The sequence below is a fragment of the Bactrocera dorsalis genome, chromosome 3, assembly GCF_023373825.1.
Source record: "Bactrocera dorsalis isolate Fly_Bdor chromosome 3, ASM2337382v1, whole genome shotgun sequence".
Lineage (NCBI taxonomy): Eukaryota > Metazoa > Arthropoda > Insecta > Diptera > Tephritidae > Bactrocera > Bactrocera dorsalis.
This window is the reverse complement of record NC_064305.1, coordinates 60,624,938-60,651,534: the sequence shown is the minus strand read 5'-3', so window position 1 is coordinate 60,651,534 and position 26,597 is coordinate 60,624,938. Positions and strand designations below refer to the sequence as shown.

The 26,597-nt window shown below is 34.3% G+C and overlaps 3 protein-coding genes across 12 annotated transcripts in view; 2 read left to right on the top strand and 1 right to left on the bottom strand.

Moving 5' to 3' along the window:
* Nucleotides 1-7,626, top strand: part of LOC105222440 (uncharacterized) — a 165,373-nt gene extending 157,747 nt beyond the window's left edge. For 6 of the 8 annotated variants that reach the window (XM_049450695.1, XM_049450693.1, XM_049450697.1 and 3 more), the window contains 2 exons: nucleotides 1,240-1,403; nucleotides 5,573-7,626. In XM_049450695.1, coding sequence (XP_049306652.1) covers nucleotides 1,240-1,403; nucleotides 5,573-6,325 — 917 coding nt within the window. In that variant the 3' untranslated portion in view covers nucleotides 6,326-7,626. Of the gene's footprint in view, nucleotides 1-1,239; nucleotides 1,404-1,731; nucleotides 1,915-5,572 lie in introns of those variants that run through there. The other 2 variants (XM_049450699.1, XM_049450698.1) reach the window with 1 other exon arrangement.
* Nucleotides 7,627-12,718: 5,092 nt separating this feature from the next.
* On the top strand, nucleotides 12,719-18,322 carry LOC105222441 (uncharacterized). Its single transcript, XM_049450702.1, has 5 exons — nucleotides 12,719-13,211; nucleotides 13,291-14,110; nucleotides 14,184-14,707; nucleotides 14,769-15,609; nucleotides 15,667-18,322. Exons 1-5 carry the CDS (start codon nucleotides 13,170-13,172, stop codon nucleotides 17,220-17,222), a joined length of 3,783 nt encoding a protein of 1,260 aa, XP_049306659.1. The 5' UTR covers nucleotides 12,719-13,169; the 3' UTR covers nucleotides 17,223-18,322.
* Nucleotides 18,323-19,355: 1,033 nt separating this feature from the next.
* LOC115065721 (DNA repair protein complementing XP-C cells homolog) lies at nucleotides 19,356-26,597 on the bottom strand. Of its 3 annotated transcripts, XM_029548772.2 has the most exons (6): nucleotides 26,304-26,597; nucleotides 25,437-26,233; nucleotides 21,086-23,181; nucleotides 20,471-20,938; nucleotides 20,235-20,403; nucleotides 19,356-20,160 (listed from the first exon to the last, which is right to left on the bottom strand). In XM_029548772.2, the coding sequence occupies exons 1-6, from the start codon at nucleotides 26,483-26,485 to the stop codon at nucleotides 19,883-19,885; spliced, it is 3,990 nt and encodes a 1,329-aa protein (XP_029404632.2). In that variant the 5' UTR covers nucleotides 26,486-26,597; the 3' UTR covers nucleotides 19,356-19,882. The 3 variants fall into 3 exon arrangements, with proteins under 3 accessions (XP_029404632.2, XP_049306658.1, XP_029404633.1); XM_049450701.1 differs by lacking the exons at nucleotides 19,356-20,160; nucleotides 20,235-20,403; nucleotides 20,471-20,938; nucleotides 21,086-23,181 and adding an exon at nucleotides 23,506-23,731 and having other exon boundaries at nucleotides 26,304-26,596; XM_029548773.2 differs by lacking the exons at nucleotides 19,356-20,160; nucleotides 20,235-20,403; nucleotides 20,471-20,938; nucleotides 21,086-23,181 and having other exon boundaries at nucleotides 23,506-26,233; nucleotides 26,304-26,596.

The window sequence follows — 26,597 nt, the reverse complement described above, 5'->3', positions numbered from 1 at the left end:
TATAACATTATTAAATTAATTATTTAAAATTTTGAAATTATTCTTTATAATGCAAATTTCATATAAATACATAAAAACAAAATTAAATAATTTAAAATTTTATTAACCTTTTAATCAAAATTACAAATATAAATAATTACTTTAATTAACTAATTACATAAAATAATTACCAATTATTAAATTAATTATTTTAATTTTATAATATTAAATTAATTATTTGAATTTTATAATATTAAAATAATTATTTATTTTAATTTTATAATTAGAATTTAATTAAAATAAATTACAAAAAATCAACTTATTAATTAATTTAATGTATTTAATTAAAATTAAAAAAAAACATAAACTTAAACAACTAATTTTCTATGTATTTGCCTATAACATATTTTTTACTTTCCTTTTGAAAAAAAAAACACCAATGAAAACAATTAATTAATCAAATTATTTATTTTAATTAATTATTTTAATTTTTTTTATTCATTTATTTTGTGTGCCTTTGTGATACATTTTTCTCCATTTTTTTTGTCAACAAAAGAGAGTAATTAATAAAATTAATTATTTAATTATTAATTATTTATTTAATTTATTCATTTTTTATCTCTTTAAATAATGTTTTCCTCCATTTTTTTAGACAAATTCGCCGATAAAAGCGATTAATTAATCAAATTAATAAATTAATTATTTAAAAATTTTTCAATTAATTCACTTTTTATGTCTTTATATTGCAAATTCCAAATAAATACATAAAAAAATTTATAAATTTAAATTTAAAAAAATCCAGTTTTATTAATCATTTAATTAAAATTAAAAAAATTTAATTAATAACTTTAACTAACTAATTTTTATGTAATCTGAATCTATTTTTTCACTTTCCTTATGAAAAAATAGCTTTGAAAGCAATTAATTAATAAATTATTATAAATTACTCAACTAATTAACATGTTATGCCTTTAAAAAGCATTTTTTTTCATTACTTTTGTCAACAAAGGCATTTAATTAATATACATTTTTATAATTATTAATTAATTTTAATTATATAATTTATTATAATAATTTTTTATGTCTAATAATGTTTTCCTCCATTTTTTAAACAAAATCGCCCATAAAAGCAATGAATGAATTAATTAATATTAATGATTTTAAATTATTCAATTAATTATCCATTTATGTCTTTATAATGCAATTTTCAATAATTTTTTTTTGTATATCTTTATAATATATTTTATTACTTTCTTTTAGACAAAGTCGCCGACAAAAGCGAGGACACGCTGCTCTCATTCTTTGAGCTCTCCGAAGTGCGCTTATACATAGTGCTCGGTCTAATCGCCGCTTTGGTGTTTATTGCCTTGGTACAAGCGATTTGCACCATCTGCAAGACATCGCGCAAAAACAAAGCGCAAAAGGTGAGTTCGCGCCCTAATTTGTTCATAATTAAGCAAATTAGTGTGTATCTCGAGTTTTTGTCAATTATTTTAATTTAAAGCAATGAAGTGTGTTAAAACTCTCGTTTTGTGTAAACGCACATACAGCATACTGACATATTTCCATGTATAGAAAACAAATTTACCTAATACAAAATACCAAACGCACTACATACATATATAAACATCACATGCATACAAGTGTATTTGTGCATAATAAACAAAACCCAAAAAAAAAAATATTTAAAATTTAAACCATATTACCCCACCCGTTATTAATATCGACTTCATTGTATGAACATATTTAAAGCTTGTTTACGTAATACCCGACGAATGGCGGATATACCAGCAACGGCTGCACCAGCGCTACTACCAACCCTCTAGCGAACTTTGAACTCATGCCGCGTTGCGCTAAAAATCACCAAATCAAAATTTAAAAAATAAAAAACCAAAATTATTTGTAAAACTACATGCATTTATGTACATATATATAGTATAGAAATATTATGAATATACATATTTGCATTTAAAAAATTATATTTGGCTGTAAAATTGAAATCAAACGAAATACCTGAGAAAATAGTGTGCTTTAGCCAGCTTGTATTATTGAGAGAATGCCTAATGGTGCACTTGAGGATTTGACTACAATTCTAGCGCAATTATAGTGAATGCATTCCCACCGTCTTAAGCTCACACGTTGCATTGGTAATTAGAGTATTTCAAAAAGCAAATCCACATTTTCTCTAACCGCACGCCACTAACTTTCCCTAACTGTCTAATTGCTCATAGATAACCTTTTTTTATACAAAATTTCTTCTGCTCATAGATAACCTCTCTGTTTTTTAAACAGAATTTCTTCATGTTTGTAAAAAAAATTATTTTTAATTTTTGAAATATTCTAGCATGTTTTCAAAATTCTTACTTGTTTGTATTGGAAATTTTTTCTGTTAAAAAACAACTTTCGATTAATATTCTTCTTCTTTCCTACCATGTTTAATTTAACTTTCACTAAAATCTCATTCCTTTCATATAATTTCTCATCTAGCAGCCTTAAGCATTTGTATGTATGTATGTATGTGTGTGTGCCTAGTGTCAATAAGCCAGTCAGCATTTTGTGTTTTGCTATTTTGTTTTACGCATTTCAAGTAATTTGAATTTATTCTTCTTTATATACATATGTACAACTGTATATAAGCTCTATGTAACTGTATTTATCTACCCAGTTAAGTATTTGTGTGTAATTGTTGACTACTGTATAGTTTATGTTGTTTTTGTAAGTAATTTAATTCATATAAATAAGGTTCTTTAGAACTATAAGAATTCCCTAGAGGGATAGCTATCAAACTAACTGTCAAAGTAAGCACATGTGTTCATTCAGTCCATATGCTGATGAAACGGTTGTAAGAATTCAACCAACTACTGGTTAGATTAGATTCTCCTTGTCTACTGTCATGCCATACAAATATCAATTGGTCCTTAATAATGCAAATAGAGGTTCAGTTTGAATTCAGCCAAAGTATTCGTCATACGGGACGTTAACGCTTTTTACGAACTTTAAAAGGGACTTAATATCAAATTTTATTATTTCGTCTTGTCACTTGAACCAATAACCTAGATATCTAGAAGTTGTTTTAGACAGAAGCATAGGAGGTGTTCCAGCGTCTCTCTCATGCCTACTTTCCCGCACTGCTGCATATGTCGTTATTACTTATGCTCGTCAGAATCGCTAGTGGTGACAGCAAGTTGTGACCTGTCCTGCAGACCCTTCGAGACAGTGTCGGAAAAAACATTTATGTTCTTTTTCGGAACTTTTGTTCATGAACTTGACAATCTCGCATGTAAAATCCTAAAGGCATGCTATCTCACCCTGATCCGCCCGTCAGCCCTTTCGAATATTTGATTATTTATCGTTTTTAATACTTACGTATTTCATGTACTAGTTCGGTAGCCTGGCGCATGTCACTCTTAGCAATCTCATCAGCTGTTCCCAAAAATCCTTTGTGGTCTCAAACCCAGTAAACATGCAGCCGCTTTTTGGCAGCCACTACATTTTCTGTATTTCTGCTTCTTAGGATATTTTCTAACGCAATACGGTTTGGGATTATTGCCTTAATTGCCGTCTGACTTGATCAACTTTATGCTGATGCCGCGTTGTCAGCTATCTCAACCGCTTTCCTGACCGGAAAAACTTCCGCTTGGATGATTCTACTGTATTCCAGAAGCTTAAAGGGTCGACTGATATCCAGTTCCGAGTTATTTTTGAGCAGTCGATTCTCGCGTGCTCTCCATTAGCCGTAGTTGATTCGTCTGGCCGTTTTCACTCTCACCTCCACATGGAGTTTCCAAATCAGTTTTCGATCTAAAATTACACACACGACTTTGGTATGCTCCTTAAATTTCAACTCAACCCCTTTGAGTTTCGGGGGTTTGCATAATTCATCTTTATGTACAGTAAATGATTCAGAGGTTCTAGTAAGCCTCTTGTAGTATTAAATATTTCATTAACAAATTAGTTGTCGATTTCTTACTTTAGTCATATCCAAGTAAATAACACCTAATAGTCGATACATTATTCATAAGACAAACTACTTTTTCGTATCCTTAATGATATTGCCCATTGTCAACTACTAATACTTTTTTATTCTTGCACGAAATGTTGGGCATACGAATACGGTCGGACTGTTGGGTCCCTTCTTTGCTTACTCCACACAACCATGACCTCACTTAGTATACGTAACAGTGTTTGAAGCTTTCTGCGTCGTTTGTGGCCGTCGACAAAATATGAATGATTTGGTACAATAACAAGTATCAATGGAAACAGAGGATACCTGCTCGAAAGAGGTGAAGACTGGTCTATCGCTGAATGGATTGAACAAGGACTAAAAATTCACAGTATTTTATTGTGTCAGATTATTGGCTGATTCGACGCTTAATTGCAGAAATAGTGCTCTTTCACTATGACAAAATATCAACTTACAACTCTGTTATCGCACCTGCTAAATGAGTCGAACTTAATGAACTGCTTTATTCCATCTATCGAAACCACCAAATTTGACCACGGCTTGACGAACTTTTCTTGTTTTGGAACTGGAAATAGTCAAGTCGGCAGAAATTTGAGTTGTGTTAGGAGGTTATCACCACCATTGGGGTCTACATTGTTACCAGGAAACATATAATCAGACCTGTTGGAGAAGGAAGAAGCAACACGTCTTAAAGCGTGTAGAATCCAAAGTAGACTATGTTAAGTTAGAAGCCATCATTATATTTGTAATTTGAGTAGGGTATAATAAGTTTGTCTCTATGTTTGTAACACCCAAAGAAAAGATCGGATAACCTATAAAGTAAATATATAAATGATCAGCTTGACGAGCTGAGTCGATTTAGGCAAGTCCTTCTGTCTGTATATATGCCAACTAGTCCCACCTTGAGATATCGATTTAAAAATTTGCAAATGTCCTTTTCTCCCAAGGAAGCTCCTTACTTGTCTGAATGGCAGTTATCGGACAACTATAGTATATATGAGAAGTAAACGTTTTTTCATGTTATTAAACATTTTTTGAAGGTCATTTGTAGGCTAAATCGTCCTCGCCGTCTCTGTTCTTATAATGAATTTTCTAGGTAGACATAACACTCTGAGAACATTGCGATGCCTACTAAAGCAGAACAGATACTCAAGCTTGGCAGTTAACAGAGCACTCAGCGCTGTTTTTGGACTTTTTTCTTTGTATACTATATTATCGTATGTATGTGTGTAACAAAATAGCATCAATCAAAATGTATGACTGGTTACTTGGGTTAAAGATTTTTAGTAAATAAACACTCATGTAAATAGCGAATTCTTGTATATATGTATGTGTGTCTGTATGTCTGTATGCGCATACATTTAAACGCTTAAAAGCAAAGAATATAACTGTATTCGCGCATAGTTGCCGTATTGTGGCAATGTAATATAAACCGTTTCTAACTGAAGCCGTTGTGACTCGTTTGTCAGTGTCCGTCTCTACATGTCCAGTGTCTAAATGAAATAAATATTATAAATATTTGAAAACTAAACGAACAAACGCATTATGCTGGCTGGTTTATGCGCTACACACACAAACAAAAATAGCAATAAATAATAATGCACACTTTTTTCCAACAAACTTTTCCAGGATAAACTCATACAAAACTCGCCCTGGAAGGAATTCGCCTCGAACACCAACTACGCCTTCGACCCTTACGGCGAGACGGAAGAGAAAAATCTCACCACATCCACCACAGTTGGCGCCTCAGGCAAAGAGAAGTCGCGCAACCGCGCCTCCAACTCCAACTCCAACAATCAACCACAAACCGCGCTGCCCATGTCCCACTCACCCACCAGCAAATCACAACTCTACTACGAAGGCGCCAACGGACACGGCGCTAACGGTGATCATCGCTCGCGCAGTCGCAATCACTACGAGAACGGCACGCACGACTACCGCAGCAATGGACGCGCGCAACGCAGCACCGGCAATATCGCCGCCGCCACCGCCGCGTCCGCAGTCAATGAGAACGGTCATTACGATCGTTACGAACGCGAACGCAGCAATGAACGTGGCTACTCGCGCAGCTCATACGCCGAGCGCGCTTACTCGCTGCCGCGCCAACAGGCACAACAACAGCAGCACGCCAATATGCAGCCATCCGGCTACTACACGCAAGAGCGCCGCGGCCATCGACCCACAACAACGGCGGCGCATGCAGCGCGCGACGAGCGCAACGGTCGCCACTACCGCGACGGTTCGCGTACACGCGAAGATCCGCGCATGAGTTCGAGCGGCGGCGCCGACACGCCCGACTTCTACTTCATGCCATCGCAGCGCAAGTACTCGGGCGAAGTGGTGCGCGTGTATGTGGACTACAATAAGGATCCCAACAATTGAGGTGCGCCATGGCGCGTTGGATGTTGTTGGCGGTGTTATTTCAAAGCTTAATGTATGAATGTAGATATTTATGTGCAGCACAGCAGTTGATTGGGTTAAATAGTAAAGCAAATGCCAAGCGTTACTCTGTCACTGCGACTTTAAGGCGTTTATTGTAGAGTCGCGCATGCGCAGCCTAGCAAATAGTCCACTGCAACCACAAATAATTTAGTCAAGAGCAAAACAATACAAATAATTATGGCGATCTACAACCGTTAACGGTTGTGTTCATCGATATGTGTACATGCGCTTGTGTACATTGCTATCGATGTAGTCGGTGCGTTGGGGGTATTCAAGTAGCACAAGCAATACCTCAAGCGAAATGCGTAAACCTGGAAGCAGCGAGTTATTTATGAAATAAACAATGAATAGTATGCAAATAAGTACAATTTTATAAACATAAAAAGAAAGTTATTTATTTAAAATTATTATAAGGGTATTCATGTTGAGCGCAATACAATGAAAAAATAAAGAACTTAAATAAAATTAAAAAAAAAATTAGTTGAAAGTATAGCTAGAAACTGGAAACAAAAAGAAATGCATAAAATAACTGTGCTATTTTATTTTTTGTTTATTAAATTATTCATCGTGAATACCCACAGTAAGCACATATTCACTTATACCTTAAAAACTAACAGCAAAGTAACTGAAAGTGTGCGAGTTTTTAACGCGTTAGAAAGTAAAAGCGTCAGTAGTCATTCTCTCCTTAAAAACATTATTAAAAATAAATATAAAAATACTATTAATAATAAAATAATACAATAATATTTTCAAAATGTATGTAAACGCTAAGAACAAATATATATATTTACATAATTAAGTTTAAGCTCGTATGTATATGTATGTAAAAATATTAATTACTGATAAAGTGTATGTATACGTAGAGAATTTGTAAATAAAGTTTGTTTTTGTAAATAAACTTAAACGAAATATTTTAAATATTTAACTGCTTAAGTCACAAATGATGTTCGGGTGTGCCTAAATTTTATGCAAGTTTGGAAAAGCGCATAACTTTAATATAGTAAATAAACAATTTGCAATTTTTGATGAAGAAAATATATATGTATGTATATTTATAATAAATTTAAAGGGTTTCTAATGTTTTTATGTTTAAAAATTGTTGTCAATGCTAAATAAAAAATAAAAATGTAAAATAATTTTTAAAATTCTTTTTTGCTTTTAATACTTAAAATAATGTCTATATGCAAACAAAAATAATAATTTGTAATAAAATAATTATATAATAAATAAATAATAAAAAAATGTTATCTTCTAATAAAGTTTTTTTTAATAATTATTACTTTTTTATATTTTATCATCGATTTTTTATTTTTTTATTATAAAGTTTTTTTTTTGTTAATATAGTTCTACTATAAAAACGAATTATAAAACTTTTTTAGTTAATATCAAACTCACTAAATTTAAATTTCAAAAATTAAATAAATAATTTTTTTTGCTCACGTTTGTTTTATTAAGGCTTTTTCTACACTACGCCTTTCTAAAAAAAATAAAAATATTTTAATTTTCAGTGGAAAAAGTAATTTTTTAATGAAAAATAATAATAAAATAAGATTGTTAAAGTTAAGAGACTGAAAAAATACAAAACTGTATTATCGTTAGAATTTTTTTTTATTTTTAGTTTTCTTTTCTTATTAGAAATTATTTGAAAAAAAAAAATAAAAACAAATTTTTTAGAGAACTTTTTTTGTATTTTCTTGCTTTTTAATTAAAAAATAATAATTAATTGGAAAAAAAATATTTCTTAAAGAGAAAAAACCCAATTTTTTCAATGTAAATATACTTTCCACTTTTTTTCATCTCTTTTAATTTTAACAATTACGAGTATATTTTATTAAAACTAAAAGACTGAAAAAATACAAAACTATATTTTCATTAGAAAAATATCTTTTTTTTTAATTTTTCTTTTTTAATAAGAAATTTTTGTTTAAAGAAAAATAAAAAAAAAAATATTTTAAAGCATTTTTTTTATTTTCTTATTTTTTAATTTAAAAATAGAAAATTAATAAATTGGAAAAAAAATAAAAAAAAAACTCTCTTGAAGAGAAAAATCAAATTTTTCTAATAAAAATATACTTTCGATTTTTTTCATCTCTTTTTATTTTAACAATCTAGTTTTTTTGCTGTTGTAATTAAGTGATTTTATTTTGTTGATGCAATGGTTAAATAAAAAACTAACTTTTAAGTCTTTGAGTGCATACATATATTATTTACTAAATTTTAATATCAAATTTTTATTTAATAAAAATTTTTTTGTTCCCTTTCACTCATAATTTTCTTTGTTTGCTTTTTCTAAAGCCGATACCTAAAATGTTTTCTAAATAAAAAAAAATTTATAAAATATACAAAAATACGTACATACATAGTTTTCAATAAAATAAAGCATATTTTTCCAAGAAAATTAAATTAATTTTTTATTGTTTTTTTAAATTTAACTAGTTTTAAAGAAATTTTTTTTAAATAAATATTTTTTTTTTTTATTTTTGTTTTAATTTTGACAAATTTGAAATACAAAAAAAATATTTATCTAAACGAAAAATTTGTATCTTTTTTTAATTTATACTTTTAACTAATGTAATGTAAATATATTTTTTTCCACTGAAGTTTAGTTTTGTTCTTTTTTAATTGTAATAATTTTATTAACTTATATATTATAGTTTTCAATAAAATAAAGCATCTTTTTCTAAAAAAATTAATTTTTTATTCCTTTAATATTACCTTAGTTCAAATTAAAAAAAAAATATTTTTCTTCTAAAAACATGATTTTTTTTTTTAATTTTCTTAAGCTAAAAAAATATATTGCTAAAAGAAAATTGTGTTTTTTTTATTTTTAGTTTTAACTAATTTAAAAAATACAGTTTTTTCTAATGAAAATATATGTATATATTTTTTTATATTTTACTATGTATTTGTTGTTTTTTTAAGGAACAATTTAATTTTGCTTTTTTTTTTATATTTTTTTTATGAAAATTAAAAAAAAAAAATTTTGTGTTTACATTTCAGTTTTAACAAATTTTAAATTTAACTATATTTTTATATAAATGTTTTTTTTTTTGTTAATTGTTTGGGTATTTTTACAAATTTATTTGTTTTTTATTTTGTTTTACATGAGAAAAATTTGGATCAAAATTTTATTTTTACCAAAACAAATAAAATTTAATTTGTTTATTATGTAAAAATTGTTTTTTTTTTTTTTATATTGACATATGCATATCAATAAAACACATATTTACTGAAAGTTTATTTACGTAAAAAACAAACAATAAAAAATTTATATTAACATATTTAGAAAGTCATATAAAAATTATAATATTTTACATATAAAATGATTGATATATCTAATTTTATAAAATACATTTCCTACATAAAATTAAGTCTTAATTGTAGTCCTTTATTATACGTCTAATACTAATTAAGTCTAATAAGTCTAATACGAAAAATAATCATTATCTTAAAGTAAGGTTATGTCTTACTACAATATTTTGAAAAATATAAATAAGTATTGTTCGAGCATATAAGTTAAATTCTTAGTCCCACGTAAATAATACTAATAAAGTGAGTTTATACTGACCGCTGTCTTTTATTTTAATAACAACGAGCACTGAAAAATAAAAAAGCACAACAATGTAAAAAATAAACAAATAGCCAAGCAGACTTGCAAATAACAGTACTGTTACCAGAGAACGTAAATAAATATCAGAGAACGTCTATCATAGAGAAGGTTCACGGCGCGGAGAACGTAAAAATATTTTTGGCTAACTCGGTCGCGATGGTCCGATTTCACCACTGCCAACTCGGTCGCGATGGTCCGATTTCACCACATACAAATTATGAGCGTGTTTCACCATATTTAACAGCGATTGAGCGGTTTTTTGAGTCTATGAGCAATAACAAAAATAAATAAAAGAGAACCAATGCAGGGCACTATACATACAAGCGTATTTATATGCAGGTGATTTCTGGTAGGCGGAGAAGTTCCTGTATGCTACATACATATGTATGACTTTTTCTAAAGCTAACATATACTAATATGTATGTACATATGTTTTACGGGGGAAATTGCGCCAAAATGAAACATAATGAGATTATTCTGCTTTTTGATTGGAAAACTTTTTGTATACTATATACAAACTATATATTGCTCTAACAGACGTATGCTCGCTCTTTTGCTTATATTCTTATATGGATATATGCAAACATGTGTATTCGTATGAATTCTTTTTGTTCATATTAATGAATACATGTGCAATTGAATAAATTTGAATTTAATCACTTTTTCAAAGCAATATTCGTAGTTTATGTGAAAATAAAGCCTATTTTTTTAATTATATTTGTAATTGATATATTCATACTTATGTGTATACTTCATTACATATGTATGTATGTATGTATGTATATAACAGACTATCATAATATATTAAAAAAATTTAATATATTACAATAGTGATCAATGTACATTAATCGTACATTTTATTATTCAAAACTTGTATTCACATGTATATTATCACTTATCAATAATAACATGTGCGCGCTGCTGAAATGTACTTATGTACATACATACATACATAAATATGTGCCTATGACATTGGCACACAAATAACGCATACACAACATACATACTTATATGCGTTCACATGTAGATATGTCACCCGCAAAAACTACAAACATTGCTTTACAAAAACAACAAACGTTTGAAATAGCATCAGCAGCGTCACAAGTCAATATGGCAGCCAAATAGTCGCACGCATCTTTCGCATCTCCGTTGTCAAGATCAACCAATGGCCGAAACTGGCGTTTTGTCAAAGAGTCAAGTGCTGAACACATTGAGTGCGACAGACTGTTCTGTCAAATATTAAAATACACACGTTCTTATGGACACAGTTATGTAGTTGTGCAGCTGCTTCAATAACTGTGTCTCTAAGAACGTGTGTATTCTAATATTTGACAGAACAGTCTGTCGCACTCAATGTGTTCAGCACTTGTGTGATGATAGAAAATCCAAGCTGTGCCGAAAAAAATAAAAGAATGACCGCCGATTGTCACCGCTTCCCTTGCCGCTGTAACAGCTTTGCACACAAACGTGCGTAAATATGTATGCATGTATACGTATGAGCGTGAATACATATCGACGCAGATTTTTGCGAGTCACGGAAAAATATTTTAGAATGGACAAATATTATAAATCGACAACTGCGTTGTTGCCACTTTTCTCACTTCTTTCTGTGAGGAAGCATCAGAAAGTTCTTCAATTTATGATTTTTAGCTTTTGCCATCGTCGCGAAAAGACGGTTGTTGGCAATGGCATGCTCGGGGAGATGTAATGATGTCTACTTTTATCAATGAAGCGAGTTTGCTTGTTGAAAGTGCGCTTGCGTTCATGAATGAATTTTGTTTTTGTTGTAAGATTTACTACATTTATTCTTCGCCAATTCGGCTGCCATATTGACTTGTGATGCTTCTGCTATTTAGGCAATTTTTGTTTTTGTAGAACAATGCTTCAATTTTTTGTGGTGACATATTCACATGTGAACGCATATAAGTATGTATGTTGTGTATGCGTTATTTGTGTGCCAATGTCATAGGCACATATTTATGTATGTATGTATGTACATAAGTACATTTCAGCAGCGCGCACATGTTATTATTGATAAGTGATAATATACATGTGAATACAAGTTTTGAATAATAAAATGTACGATTAATGTACATTGATCACTATTGTAATATATTAAATTTTTTTAATATATTATGATAGTCTGTTATATACATACATACATACATACATATGTAATGAAGTATACACATAAGTATGAATATATCAATTACAAATATAATTAAAAAAATAGGCTTTATTTTCACATAAACTACGAATATTGCTTTGAAAAAGTGATTAAATTCAAATTTATTCAATTGCACATGTATTCATTAATATGAACAAAAAGAATTCATACGAATACACATGTTTGCATATATCCATATAAGAATATAAGCAAAAGAGCGAGCATACGTCTGTTAGAGCAATATATAGTTTGTATATAGTATACAAAAAGTTTTCCAATCAAAAAGCAGAATAATCTCATTATGTTTCATTTTGGCGCAATTTCCCCCGTAAAACATATGTACATACATATTAGTATATGTTAGCTTTAGAAAAAGTCATACATATGTATGTAGCATACAGGAACTTCTCCGCCTACCAGAAATCACCTGCATATAAATACGCTTGTATGTATAGTGCCCTGCATTGGTTCTCTTTTATTTATTTTTGTTATTGCTCATAGACTCAAAAAACCGCTCAATCGCTGTTAAATATGGTGAAACACGCTCATAATTTGTATGTGGTGAAATCGGACCATCGCGACCGAGTTGGCAGTGGTGAAATCGGACCATCGCGACCGAGTTAGCCAAAAATATTTTTACGTTCTCCGCGCCGTGAACCTTCTCTATGATAGACGTTCTCTGTAAATATACGTTCTCTGCTGTTACTGCCGAACAGCTGTTTAATAAAACATTCATTTCGTATGCTTCCCAATATGCGTTTGACATTTCACACATTCATATACAAAGTCGCACACACGACCATTTCGCTGTTGGCATTTTCAGCTGTTCATTGCACCCAAAACCACTTTTTATTGAAAGCAAATTTTGCAACTTCGCGAAAATTGTGCAATTCGTCTGCAAGCCAGATGGAAGAATGGAATTCGTTGTGAGCTTTACTCTTATTGCAATCAATAGTTTGCGCTAAACTACTAACTTGCCCGCTACGTTTTCGGAGGGACTAGAAAATATGGCCAGTTACCCACACTGCGCTGTGCGCGTTAAAGTCAAGGTAAATGAGTTAGCAAATAGAAAACAATAAAATGCAATTTTAACGTATTTCCAATGCTTCTTTCCGTTTCTATACGCAGAAATGCGAACTGAATTTGCCATGTGAATGGCGTAAGTTTAGTGTCGATCCACAAATCACCTCACTGGAAGTGCTCTATTCATTGCTTGCCAAAGCATTTGATATTAAATCGGATTTCTCTATCAAGTATAAAGCCTTTGATCCAGCAGGTAATGAGATCTACCTATCTGTATTATCCGATTGGGATTTGGATGCGGCCTTTTTGCGCATACATAATCTAGCCATACAAACAGCTACGGAACCATGTCTTATGCTGCAAATTGACATTAAACCATTTACGGAGGTAAGGGAATGGGATATTGATGCAACAGCCACAACCAGTGCTGTGGCCAATAGTAGTAGTGGTAGTGGTAGCACGAGTGTCAATGCACTTTCACCCAGTTTTTCGGTAAATACGGGTGTGCGCGAAGCAGTTTCGCCGCTGCAACAGTCCATAGGTGCATCACAAAAATATGTGCAGAATATGCAAACAAAACTACCGGGACTCATAATGAACCATATGGAGAAGACATTTTCCATTGTGCAAAAGGCTTTCAATTTGTCGGAGGAGACAATGGCTTCATTACCGCCGCGACCACCCTTAGCGGACAATGAGTTTCGTTTGTTTTTGGATGCGCTGGGACAAATCAAACGTAACGACGAATTACGTAAAGTCATATTTCTGGGCGGTATTGACCCAAGCTTGCGACGCGTGGTGTGGAAACATATTTTGAATGTGTATCCGCATGGCATGAACGGTCATCAGCGAATGGATTATATGCGTAGAAAGGCGGAACAGTACATCAAGTTGCGCGATACGTGGATAAATGCCGTGAAGCAAGGTGTGTGTGTGTGTGTACAATGAAAAACTTATACAAATAATTTATTATGACCTATTTTGGTTTCATTTTCAAGGCTGCATTGCCGGTGAGTTGTCGTATGTCACAAGCATGGTGAAGAAGGATGTACTGCGTACGGATCGACTGCATCCCTTCTACGCCGGCAGCGATGACAATCAAAACATAGCCTCACTTTTCAATATTTTAACAACCTATGCGCTCAATCATCCCTCTGTGAGTTATTGTCAAGGCATGTCGGATATTGCCTCACCGCTACTGGTAACCATGAACGATGAGGCGCAAGCTTATATCTGCTTCTGTGCCATAATGACACGTGTAAAGGGTAACTTCATGTTGGATGGCATAGCCATGACACAGAAGTTTACGCACCTCACAGAAGCGCTCAGTTTTTACGATCCTGAATTTTGGGAGTACTTAAAATCACAGCAGGCCGATGACTTGCTATACTGCTATCGTTGGTTGTTGTTAGAATTGAAGCGCGAATTTCCGTTCGATGATGCGCTGCGCATGCTGGAAGTGCAATGGAGCGCATTGAAGTATGAGACCAGCATTTGCAAGGAACTGAATTTATTTGAAAAGGCAAGTGTTGAGAGTTTTTATACATTTTTGAAGGTTAGTTTAATTTGCTACTTTTTTCCAGGAGTTTGTGCCTATTTCGGAAAGCCCTGCACCTACTAGCTCCAGCTCACAATCTAGCTCCTATGGTGCACCAATTAGTCCCTCCTATTTGTTGGTGAAGTCACGTGAAAATCCCTACACCAAGGTATGCGCACTTCGCCGACAAAGCTCATCGGCCTCACTGAATTCGCTGAGCTCCTCGCTGAGTGCTGGCGGTGGCGTGCTAAGTAGCTTGCGTTTAGACGCAACGAAACGTCTCAATCAGAGTCTCGATGACAATATGCCGCGCGCAGTCGCCTGCCGAAGACGACATTCATCTAAAGCTCATCAAAGTCTAGATGAGTCCAAAATGCTTTTGCTGATGGAGGGCATGGAGGATGTAAAAAATGGGGAGGCCAATAACTTAACGTCCAAAAGCAAAGATGAGGAGTGTGCTGCGTTTGTTGAGGATGATGATGTGTTCGCCAGCAGTGAAAGCAGCGCTAATAAAGATTCTAATGACATTGAACACTTTATATTTCATCCAACAAATCCATTCCTAGAAGATGGCATTACGAAAGAAGAAATAGTCAAAGTTACGTCCCAATCACCAAAACATGCCAATGTGGCAACACTAAATGAAAGTGATGCAGATGAAAGTTTCGGTGAAAACGGAATTATGGCAAAAATACCACAACTTCCAAAGGGTATAGCGAAATTGCAAAATAAGAACATCTTATCGAACTACAACACTGTAAGCAATATAATAGCCAAACAAATTGCGAACGCTTCCAACGTGGGTGATAGTGTGCGACGTGTAAGCAGCGGCGGCGGTGGTCACTTTAGGGATCTCAAGGAAAAAATTGCGGCAACGAGCAGAAAAGGTGAGTGTATAAACACTATTATTGCATATACAGCTCAAATAACAAACATTCTCCTAGGCATCTCCTTTGATGAGCTTAGTAACACCGAAAAATCGCAACAGAAGTTGGTGAAAAACTTTAATGAATTTCTCAACTTTGCTTCAATGAATAAAAATCGCATTGCAGACAAGTTTGCTGCAACGCCGCCGACCGTAACTGGCAACAATGACGCCAGTCTGAACGCCTATAGTAAAGACAAATCGAAGACACCTTCACCGACACACGCGTATAAGTCAACAACCGCTCAGACAACACCACACCCGCTTGTGCAGCTAACACGCAGCGCTTTCGTCTCCTCACTCGATGAATCCGATTCATCATCGGTGCCCGACACGACATGGAGCGGCTCTACCGCCGCTACAGCAATACAACAGACCAACAATGCTAGTAATAATAGTTTGCACATGGAACTTGCATCGCTTGGCTCATCGACCGCACACACACCCGATCGCACCCCCACATACGAACGCAAAACTGATGGCGCAGAATTAGCAGAAGCATGCGAAGCCAGCGTTAGCACATTAGCAGATGTGAAACACACGCCAACAAAGAACTTGCCCGCAGAACCAAGTTTGACGCCTGACGATAGTCAAGATCAAGACTACTATCCGATGACAACGGCTATCACGCGTGAGTTGCGCTTAGAAGCGGACAATTTGGATCGTCAAGTGTTTGGTGAGCCTGTCGAAAAGCAGCCGCCCGTTAACTGTGAGTTTGAGTATGAAAAACTCGACAGAGATTCCTTGGACTTGGTGGAGGATCTCAAAGAAAATGAGATTGTGGCATGCCCCGACATTAGCGAGTTGCTGATGCGGCGACGCAGCCGTAATAGTCGTTCGAGAAGCAGTATAGAACCGTTACAGCATGTAACAACCAGCAGTGCTTGGCAAGATGCTGCTGAGCTACCCAATACTATAATCGATAGTAATTCAAATGGCACAGACACAACGACAGCAGCACAGTCGACGCGTGGTGCGCTCAATCCCTTCGTCGATCCGGCTGTTAGTCCGCTGGTAGATGTCATTACAAGCGTTTTGCCCAACAGTAGTAGCTTGCCCGAAGTGCTGGTGCCGATATCCACAGACACCGCCAACGCATCGCCAGTAGAGTTGGCCACCAATGCAGTTGATGAGATTGGCTTCACGAAGCCGTCACTGGGTGCTGGCGAACGTGCAGCTGGTAGTGCTTGCGTAGTAGGTGCAAGAACTCCTGTTTTACCACCACCTAACGAATTCGGTGGTGGCAATCCCTTCCTGATGTTTCTTTGCCTAACGCTGCTGCTGCAGCATCGTCAAACTATTATGAAAGCCGGTATGGATTACAATGAGATTGCAATGCATTTCGACAAGATGGTGCGCAAGCACGATGTTACGCGTGTGTTGAATCAAGCGCGTCGCATGTACATTAACTATCTGAAAGAACAAAATGCGTATAAGCAGCAGTTGCAGCAGGCCGCTGAGGATACAACAACAAGCAATGATATAAATAGAAATTCCAAATCGCACGAAGTGGCAGTGCAGCAGCGCACAGGCGCAAACTACAGTGGCACAATTGGCACGGCAACAAAGTCGTAGAGGAACCAGACGCGCGGAGTTAGAATCTGTGCGTGAATGCGGCGGTACCGAAACAGCTACCAAAACACCAAAGAATTTTTTAATTAACTCACGTAGTTAGCAGCCACGAATTTGTTATTTAGTTTGTTTTATTTTTGATATTGTTCATTTTGTTTTTGTTTACCCTTTCTTATTGTTTTTTTCTTTTTTATTTTTTTTTTATTTTGTTATTGATTTTTTTTTCAATATATATTTTTATTGATATGATAATTTTTGGTTTTATATTGTTATTGATTTTTTGTTTTGTTATTGTTTTTAGTTATTAACGTTTTGTTAAAAAAAGAAATATTTAGATGTAAAAAACGCTTTGTGCCCCATAAGACTTTTAGATTTAGGCAATGCAGCGGATGAGTGAAAGTGATGCGGTGTATTTGAGCATAAGAAACTCAATGTGCTGAATATTTGTAGAGTTGAATTAATTATCGAGATTTGACTGTTGACGCTATGAGATTTTTACTGGGTTAGTTATGCTTTTAAGCCCACTATTTCTGTTTTTTGTAATATTAATTTATGTTTTGGTACCTCATATAGTATTTATTGTGTTAGTTTTTGTTGTATTTTATTTGTTATTTTCCGCATTGCTCTCACTGTCTCCCTGCACAAATTTTCAATGTGCGTTTATAGTAATTACTTTAATAACTTGTACTTAAATTACAAATATTTTTGCACTGCTAATTAGAACACCTTTCATTACATTCCATTTGCAAAGAAATTAACACAAATATTCAAGGCTTCTACTTTACAATCATTCTTAATTGAACACATACATATATGCGTAATATTAGTAAGTTAAGGTTTTTTGCATAATTCAATATTTTTGATGTGACTAATAAAAATTATATTATAAAAATCTAATTGATTTAAAAAATGAAAATAAAAATTCTTAAATACTTCGATATAAAATTAGATTCGCTTAAATTGGATATGTGTATATACGTATGTATATTATATACATAGGAACAAAATTATATTAATGAAAACTTAAGACTTAAGTCTATTGGTTAACTTTATCACATAATCTATATGGTAAATAGTAAGCAAAATAAATAAACATTTACTCTAACATAAAAACAAAACACAAGCAGAAGTTTCAATTGCAACAGAATTTTTTACAATTTTGATTCAAATATTTTTAAATTTGAGTAAAGTAGTCAATAGAAGAACCACGAAGAATAGTAAAAAGAAGATGAGCAGCATTGATTGAATCCTTCTGTTTTGAGGTTAACTTGTCACATTGAGTTCCGGTAGAGTTGTTATACGAGCAACTCAAAGTCAATGCCGAAAATATTATTGTAACATATTTATTATTTATAATATTCATATTAAGTCGTTTAACAATTTATATGCCCAACAATCAAACAATTTGTTGCAAGTTGCTCCTGCAGACGCAAAACCTTGAACCTAAATGGCTCTGGTGTACGGTGCTGTGGCGACCGTCGTTAGTTGAATATATGTTGGCCAATACATTTATATCGGATATAGAAGGTTTGATATGAAGAACTTGATGTTTAATGTTACTTATCAATTTACAAAAAAACAATTTTTTATTTAAAATGTTCATTATAACCACAAAAATTCATATACAATTTTCCGTATTAACAAATATTTTTGAGTAGTGCGGAAGCACGTTGTAAATAGCTATACCATACAGTAATTTTAAGCATTTCACTCTTTATATTATTAGAAACTTTAACAATTCTGTTAATTGGAGTTTTCATAATTCTTTTGTTTTATACACAGTTGTAACGGAGTTTAATACCGTCTTTGCTTATTAATCGATAACGATAATTAACGATTGTTAGCAGTTCTGCTATAAACATATAGTAACACAAATATGGAGGGTAATAAAGATACGCGGAAGTGAAATTGAATTCAATTTCAAAATTAAAAAAAAGGAGAAACCCAAAATAGAGAGTATATGTATCTGATATTGATTTCTAACAAATATCTGATGAGATAAACCATAAAAGAGTTATTAAAATCATGATTTTCAACCAATTTCAAATAGTGTAACACAGGATTCCACTGTATCCTGTGGGTTATTTGCTACAACTTCTGGAATTAAAAAGCCTCTATCAAATGAAACAGCATTAATTACAAAGAAAACTTTTATTTTTGAATGCAAAACTGCTCATTAAATCACAAGTAAGACAAAATATACATGTGGCGAACCTGAATGAAGACAATGCACGTGTGGAGGAGATATAGTACAAATGCAATGGACACACATTTCATAAATCATGACTCGGTAGTATAAACTTCAATACAAAATACATACTTAAATACCAACGTTATTTCATTACAAAACTTGCTGAATTTCCTGAACACAAAAAGTGTATAAGTGCATAATATTATTTTGTAAAAACCAGTTGGTACTATAAATCCTTAATATACATGTGTCTACAATGCATATTATTTCACTGAATGAGATTAGTTTAATATACATACATTGAAAAAAAAAAATAATGCGACAGTTAAAACAAAAAGAAAAAAATACATACGACCACGAATACAGAAAGCAAAATACAAATTCATAGAATCGTCAGGCGAAACAAAACGAAAAAACGATAATAATAAACTTGTAACTTAACACTAATACGCCTCTGGGTACATAGTTACATTTAAAAATTATATTTCTTCTTTAGCCGCTCTCGTATAATCAAACCTTTAATGAGCTTCTTCCAGTTGCCATAAACACGTGCTTCATATTTATCTTGCTCCTTTTTCTCTTGCTCTTCCTGATCTTGATACCAAGCCGCCGTCACTTGATCGGCAAACTCCTCACAAACGACAAAACCGTCATATAGAGGATGACAGGCGCCTTGATGGAAATCAAAACCAATCACTGCATGCGCACAATCGATGCCAAGTTTTTTGCAAATGCGATTTAAGCCCGTCACTGAAAGGGATCAGAACAAATTGTAATTGAGTGTGCACTTGTTTAAAAAAAAAAAAAATGTTGGGTTAACTTACAGCGTAGGTGTACGGTTTTCTTGGGCAACATGCACTCTTTGAATAGTTCCACATTGCCGTAGGCATTGCGTGGCACAACGCCATTTTCGGCGGTCGGCGGCTCATAATCCTCTGTCTGCCAATAGCCAAAAATCTCCAGCGGTTGGTCTTTTATGACTGTTTGTGTTAACTGTGGTAGCGTGTACAAAATAATAAATTAAATTTATATAAATATTTATGCAGCTTCGCTTATTTACCCGATCCCACTTGGGGCGCGCCTTTACAATTTTATAAGGCTGTTCGCCCAGCTTAACAGTGCGAGCCTGCTTCAGCCAAATTTCGCGCGAATGTAGAGTGTGCACACACTCACGCGCATATACCGGTTCACCACGTATAAAACCTAAGGTTGGTGGTTCCGGCGGATAGATTGCTTGGAATTTAAGTAAATGGCGCTCAAGCGCATACAACGGATGATCTTTGTACTCGGCAATTGAGGTAGGCATGGGTTTCTCTTCGTGTATACGACGTAGCTCCTGATCCTCGCGAATGTCACGAGCTGTGCGTTGACCATAGTACGGTGCAAAGGCTGCCTCCACCCACGCGCGTTCGACACGTGACTTGCGTACAGTTGTTGTCCAATTGGGACAATAACGAGCAGTCACATCCTTAATGCTCAAATCATTTTGGAATGCGAACACGTAGGCGAAACTGGAGGAGGCGGCTTTCTACAAATTTTGTATTTTATTATTTTTAAATAGTATTTTCAAAAATTTCAGAAAATACCATACTCAGATGTTTTATTTATAAGTAATTTTTGAGCGTATTATCTTTTTGCTTTGTCCATTTTTAATGCAAAATAATATATTACTCACCCTGATCGCCTCTACGGAGTGCAATTTGCCTTTAAACAACTCTATGCAAACCCACTGCTCTTCCGCATCGGACCACACTTCCACCCAAATATCTGCCGCTGTTGGATTACGCTTGACTTTACTGCCACCACCTTCCTCCTCATCGGACGACAACACTCGACGGTCCACAGGCTTCTTTGATGGTAATTGTGGCGGCTTTTTCGGCTGTTTCGGTGGTGACGGCTCAAAGTCGGAATCGGAATCGGAATCGTCGTCACGCGATCGCGATTTCATTTTCAACTTTTTTAATTGTGGACGCTTACTTTTGGACGGCGCCTTCTCCAAACTATCGTCAGCGCCATCTAACTGTGGCACTGGCGGTAGTTTTCTATCAGTACCAGCAACCTCATTGGATTTTTGACGTGAACGTAAGATACGTCCTGCTCGTGTGCTGCCTGCAATTGATTCAGCGGCGCTGGTACCATGTCCTTTCAAAAAATCTGTCGAAATTTGTATTTTCTGCTTTGGACTTTTTGATCTGGCACGTGTCGCGGTACGGCCAGCTTTTGGCAGTGCGGGCTCGGGAAATTTATTTCTATAATCTGTGCTCTGTAGGAACGTAGGTGAGATATGCATTTTTGGGGATTTACTTCGCGAACGAGTGACACGCGTACGGGTGCCACTGGCATGTGGTTGGTTCTCACGTTCGGCAGTGATAACTGTTTTACCTGATTGGATCACGATTTTCGGTATGACAGGTGAACCAATCTGTATTACTGGCTTAGCACTTTTAGTTGCCGCTTTTGCCTTATTTATTATTGGCTTCTCAGTGGAAACTTGGCGCTTGGCTTGTGCAGTAGTCATAGCTTCGACGCTGAGGCCAGGCTTGTCAGACGATAAGTCGAGCTTGTCACGCTCATTAGGATTCGTGACATTTCTTTTGCTCTTTAGACGCGAAAGCTTCGGTTTTATTTCCTTTGTCGACAATTTTTCTTTTGAGCTGTTCAGTGCATTCTTAGCATCCGCTGCCGCTTCTTCCTTTGGTACTTTGATCAGAGCTCTTTTTGAAGGCTGCTGTGTTTGTGTTAGATTTTCATCTAACTTTACAAAATGATCCTTACTTTCAGATTGCTCTACCGCTTTTAATTCAGCTAGCTTGGCACTTGGCGTTTTTCTACTAATTTCGTGAGAGCTTTTCTGCACCGCTTCCTTATCGGAATTTTTTGAAACTACCTTGGCACCACTACTCTTGGCAACATCCTTACCTATCTTTCCCTTTTCCTTCGTGACTTTCTCTCTAACCGCCTTCTCACTGCCCTTATCCCGTGCTTTCTCTTTCTTCTTTTCTTTATCTCTCTTATGCTCCTCTTTCACACTCTTTTCCTTTGCTTTTGTAGCCTTCTCTTTGCTGGTCTTTTCAAGCTGTTTCTTATTCTCTGTTCCACTTGCTGTGTCACTTTCGACTTTCAACTTCTTTACCTTCACCGCATCCTCTTCCTTTTTATCGCCCTCGCGCTTTAACTTGATCGTCAACAAATCTGATGGCGACGGGCGCAGCGGCAGCGGCTGCATATTGACAATCAGCCGGCACTGCAAGCCCATCGCACGCAGTAAGCAGACAAATATAAATACAAAATCCTGTTTGCAACTAGCTTCCTTACGTTTAATTTGCGACATGAGCTCCCGCTTCACTCGCCGCCTACTCTTACGCACCTTCTCACCATATAAATTGGGCGAAGCCAACTTCACAGCGGTCTTATACCAAGTGACCATTGACTGAAAGTACTTGATCTCGGTGCCACGCTCTGGTGGATAGGCATTGCTGCTCGGCAGCAATTTTAATGCAGCCTGCATCAGTGGTGTGTCGTTGAGCAGCCGATTGTAACGGTAACTACGTGCAAAACAACACAATAAAGTAGTTTTGTGTAAATTAAAGTAACGTTCTTTCAAATCACGATTCAATTTTCGTTTGAGCGCCAATTCTAAGTCCTGTTGGTTTTTTTCTTTGGTGCGCCGCTGTTTACCAGGCAACTCCACATGAATCTCCAAACCCTCCGAGGTGTTCAGTAGTGCGCTGGAATCGTGAGTGGTTGAGTGCGACACAGACTGTGTGTCTTCTGAAATTATTGAAAAAAAACATGTCCATGACATGGGAGTGACAAGCGTAAGTAAAATTAGCACAGCCGGTAGTTTAGTAGTAGTTGTAGTAAGTAAGTCGTCGGTGGCGTTGCGACGTACGGTATTTGTTAGTGACTGCGAGTGGAAGCGGTAGCTAGACGTAGAAACTACAAGCCAACTACAGAATACTAACGTACTAATAGCATAAGCGCACAAAGGTTATAGTTAAATATTAAACATCACCAAAATATATTTAAATTTAAAGCTTAACCTATATTGACCACCACCATTAAGGACCCAATTTTTTTTTTAGACAAAAACGATTATTTTACTTTTTTGCATTAAATTGTTAGCATTTTTATTTTCCACTTAAACGTGTGAGTATGTGTGTACTTGTGTGCAAGTGTGTCGTGCGGCTTAAAATCCAAATAAATTTTTATGCTTTACTTTTTATATTATTTTTTGGGTTTTAATTGAATTTAACTACATTTATTATTTAACGGTTAATTGTTTGAGAACTTTTCCATATGTGTGTTAACTACAGCTGCGCTAAAAGGTAAAATTGTTTTTAAATTATTATTTTTTTATTTATTTGGTTTTTAACAATTTTCGCTTTAAATTTGCTGTTTCCTTAGTTATTTATTTTATTTACTTATGTATTTATTTTTGTGAATTTTTGCACCTTTTCTTATGACAAACACTTAGCTTTGCTTAATTTCGTTTTTGAATACATGATTTAAAGTAAATTCGTTAACAATCAGTTCGAGTTAATTAATGAATCTATATATGAATACATATGCTTTGTAAAATATGTAACAAACAAATGAAAGATGCTACTATGACTTGTTAATGTTGTTAGTAATTGAAATTTGAGGTTAGTTAAAACAACTTTTTCTTTTAAATATAAAAAATTGGTTTACATGGCATTGTCACATATTAGACAAAAAGTTTTTTAAAAGCGCTATCTTGGATAAATTTTTTATACAAAAAATTAAAACAAAAAGTTTTTAAGCGTTGGTTTCAAGTAACATTAAATCAAATTTTCAAAATTGTTTTCGATTAATATAGGATAAAACCGTTTTCTTATACTTAAAAATCTGACATTAAACTAAATTTTCCATCGCCAAATTTACTTTAAATAGGAATTAAAACTATAAATGCAATAATTTTTAGCACTTAAAGACATTTAATGCAATTTTTTAAAATAAACATATTGATTATAGCTGCTAAAGCTGCTCGATAACATATTTTGGGTTTATTGGCATTTAAAATATGACGTGCAGTTATCTATTTCTATTAAATTGTAAATAGGAAGTTAGTTATGTTTGTATATTTGTATGAATATTTGACACACCGATTTTATGCTGTTCATTTTATATTTTTTATGAATTTAGAGCTAAAATGGTTTCTCTTCAGTCACTTAGAAACCATGCTCCCTTCAATTGTATGAATAGATTAGTCTAAACACTAATACATACGAATATAAGCGCTTCAAATTGCAAATGATAAAGACTGTTATAGATAAACTGAGTGTGTTATCTGTATTGTATATCTATTGTTTGATCGAATTTCACCACTATCAATACTTTAAATTTAAGAACAATTCTAACTACATTAATATGATTTCGAAATATTTAATTGCATTACTAGCTATAATACTTTACTTTATATATAATTTTAATTATTACACTCTTTTGACAATACGTAACCATGCCTCACCAGCACCAAGACAGATACATACAGTGGTTTAGGTACTTGGGTATTGAATATTTTCTAATTTTGCTATTGTTTAAACCGAAGCTGCGAAAAAAGTGGACTTGAAAAGACATTTTTTTTTTAATATAAAAAGTATATATTAAATCAAATACCGTGAAAACACACCGTATAATATTTATTAACGTAACCATCCACTTTACTATGCTAATTGAATAAAAAGTTAATTTTTTTAAATTGCAATTGTAAAACGAATATGTGTCGACTGCTTATTTACTGTATTAAAATATATCTAAAAAGCTGAATGCTTGCATTTTTATGTCTATTGGAATGTTTTTTTCAAATTTGTCTATTATTTATATACTACAAATTACCATTTAAGAATGGGTACATGAACCATTATGTTAAAATCGAAAAAAGTTACGAACGCATAATGTACGCACAAACCTACACACAGTCTCATTTGAACAATTGGAAGCGCATTTTAGACATTTTATTAGTAGCATTCTACCACTCACAGTCCACTATTTGCGTTTCCTACCTGCCACTTCCTCAAAGTCCGAATCATCAGTATCTCCGGCCACAACCGTTGAAGCTGGTCGCGTTTTGGTATGCCGTTTAACGCGTGTCGACTTTGTTTTGCTTAGTTTATGCGGTGCACGTTCAATTTCACATTCATCGTCCTCCTCTTCGCCATCATCCTTCGACTTAACACTACGCAAGGCAGTATTACTTTGCTTTTCGCCCAATGCAAGTAGCGAGTTGACATCCATAGCGTTTGCATTCATATTTTCACCGGTTGTTTTGGTGTCTTGCTGTTTGGTTTCAACAGCACGTTGCGCTATGGTTTCCTTGGCACGCTCCAGACTATTAACATTATCCAACAAATTTGCAAAATCAAATGACTTTCCGTTTGCCTGCTCATCGGCACTAGATTCGTTGTTATCCTCTGAACCTGAATCAGAGAGTTTCGCTATACCCGCATTGCAATCGAAAACGGGCACTGGTGAAGTGGATTTTTCTTTGTCTATACGTTGTACGTTGAAGAAGCTGGATTGAAAATCGATATCCTCTGGATTTACCAGATAATCTTCAACGCTTGATTCGCTGCTGGAGTCGTTGCCAGGTTCGCCACTTTCATTGGGCATTGGGGCGTTTTTTGAAGCCGTTCGTGAGGTTGACGCCGATGGTGAATTACTGCCAGCACTATTGGGCGATGGAAATGTTTTTGGTGGTGGCCGATATTTGTTGTAGAGTTTAGTGCGCAGTGATTGACCAGCGGCTTTGCGTTTCTTAATGGCAGTTTGCTTTACGGCAGCCTTAGCAGCCGTTGTCCCCCTATTATAGTTGAACACACATATTTATATACACATATAAACAATTTCACAACGTACGGTATAAAACTTACTTTCTTCTTCCAACAGCACTAGAACCACTGATATTTTGCGCGCCTGCAGTTTGACGCAGCTCTTCGAAATCGCTATCATCATCATCAGATGATTCTCCACCACGTACATCTTTTGTTGGCTTCCATTCATCCTCGCTGGCTGAAAATCCTTCAGACATTGATTCTTCTTCCTCGTCCGACATTTTTGTGCACAACCTACGCGCGGAAAATAGATATTCTTTTCACATCAAGAATTTCCTTCTGCTATATCGATTTTTTGATGCTGTTTGAAATTATTGTGAGCTCTTCTTCTAC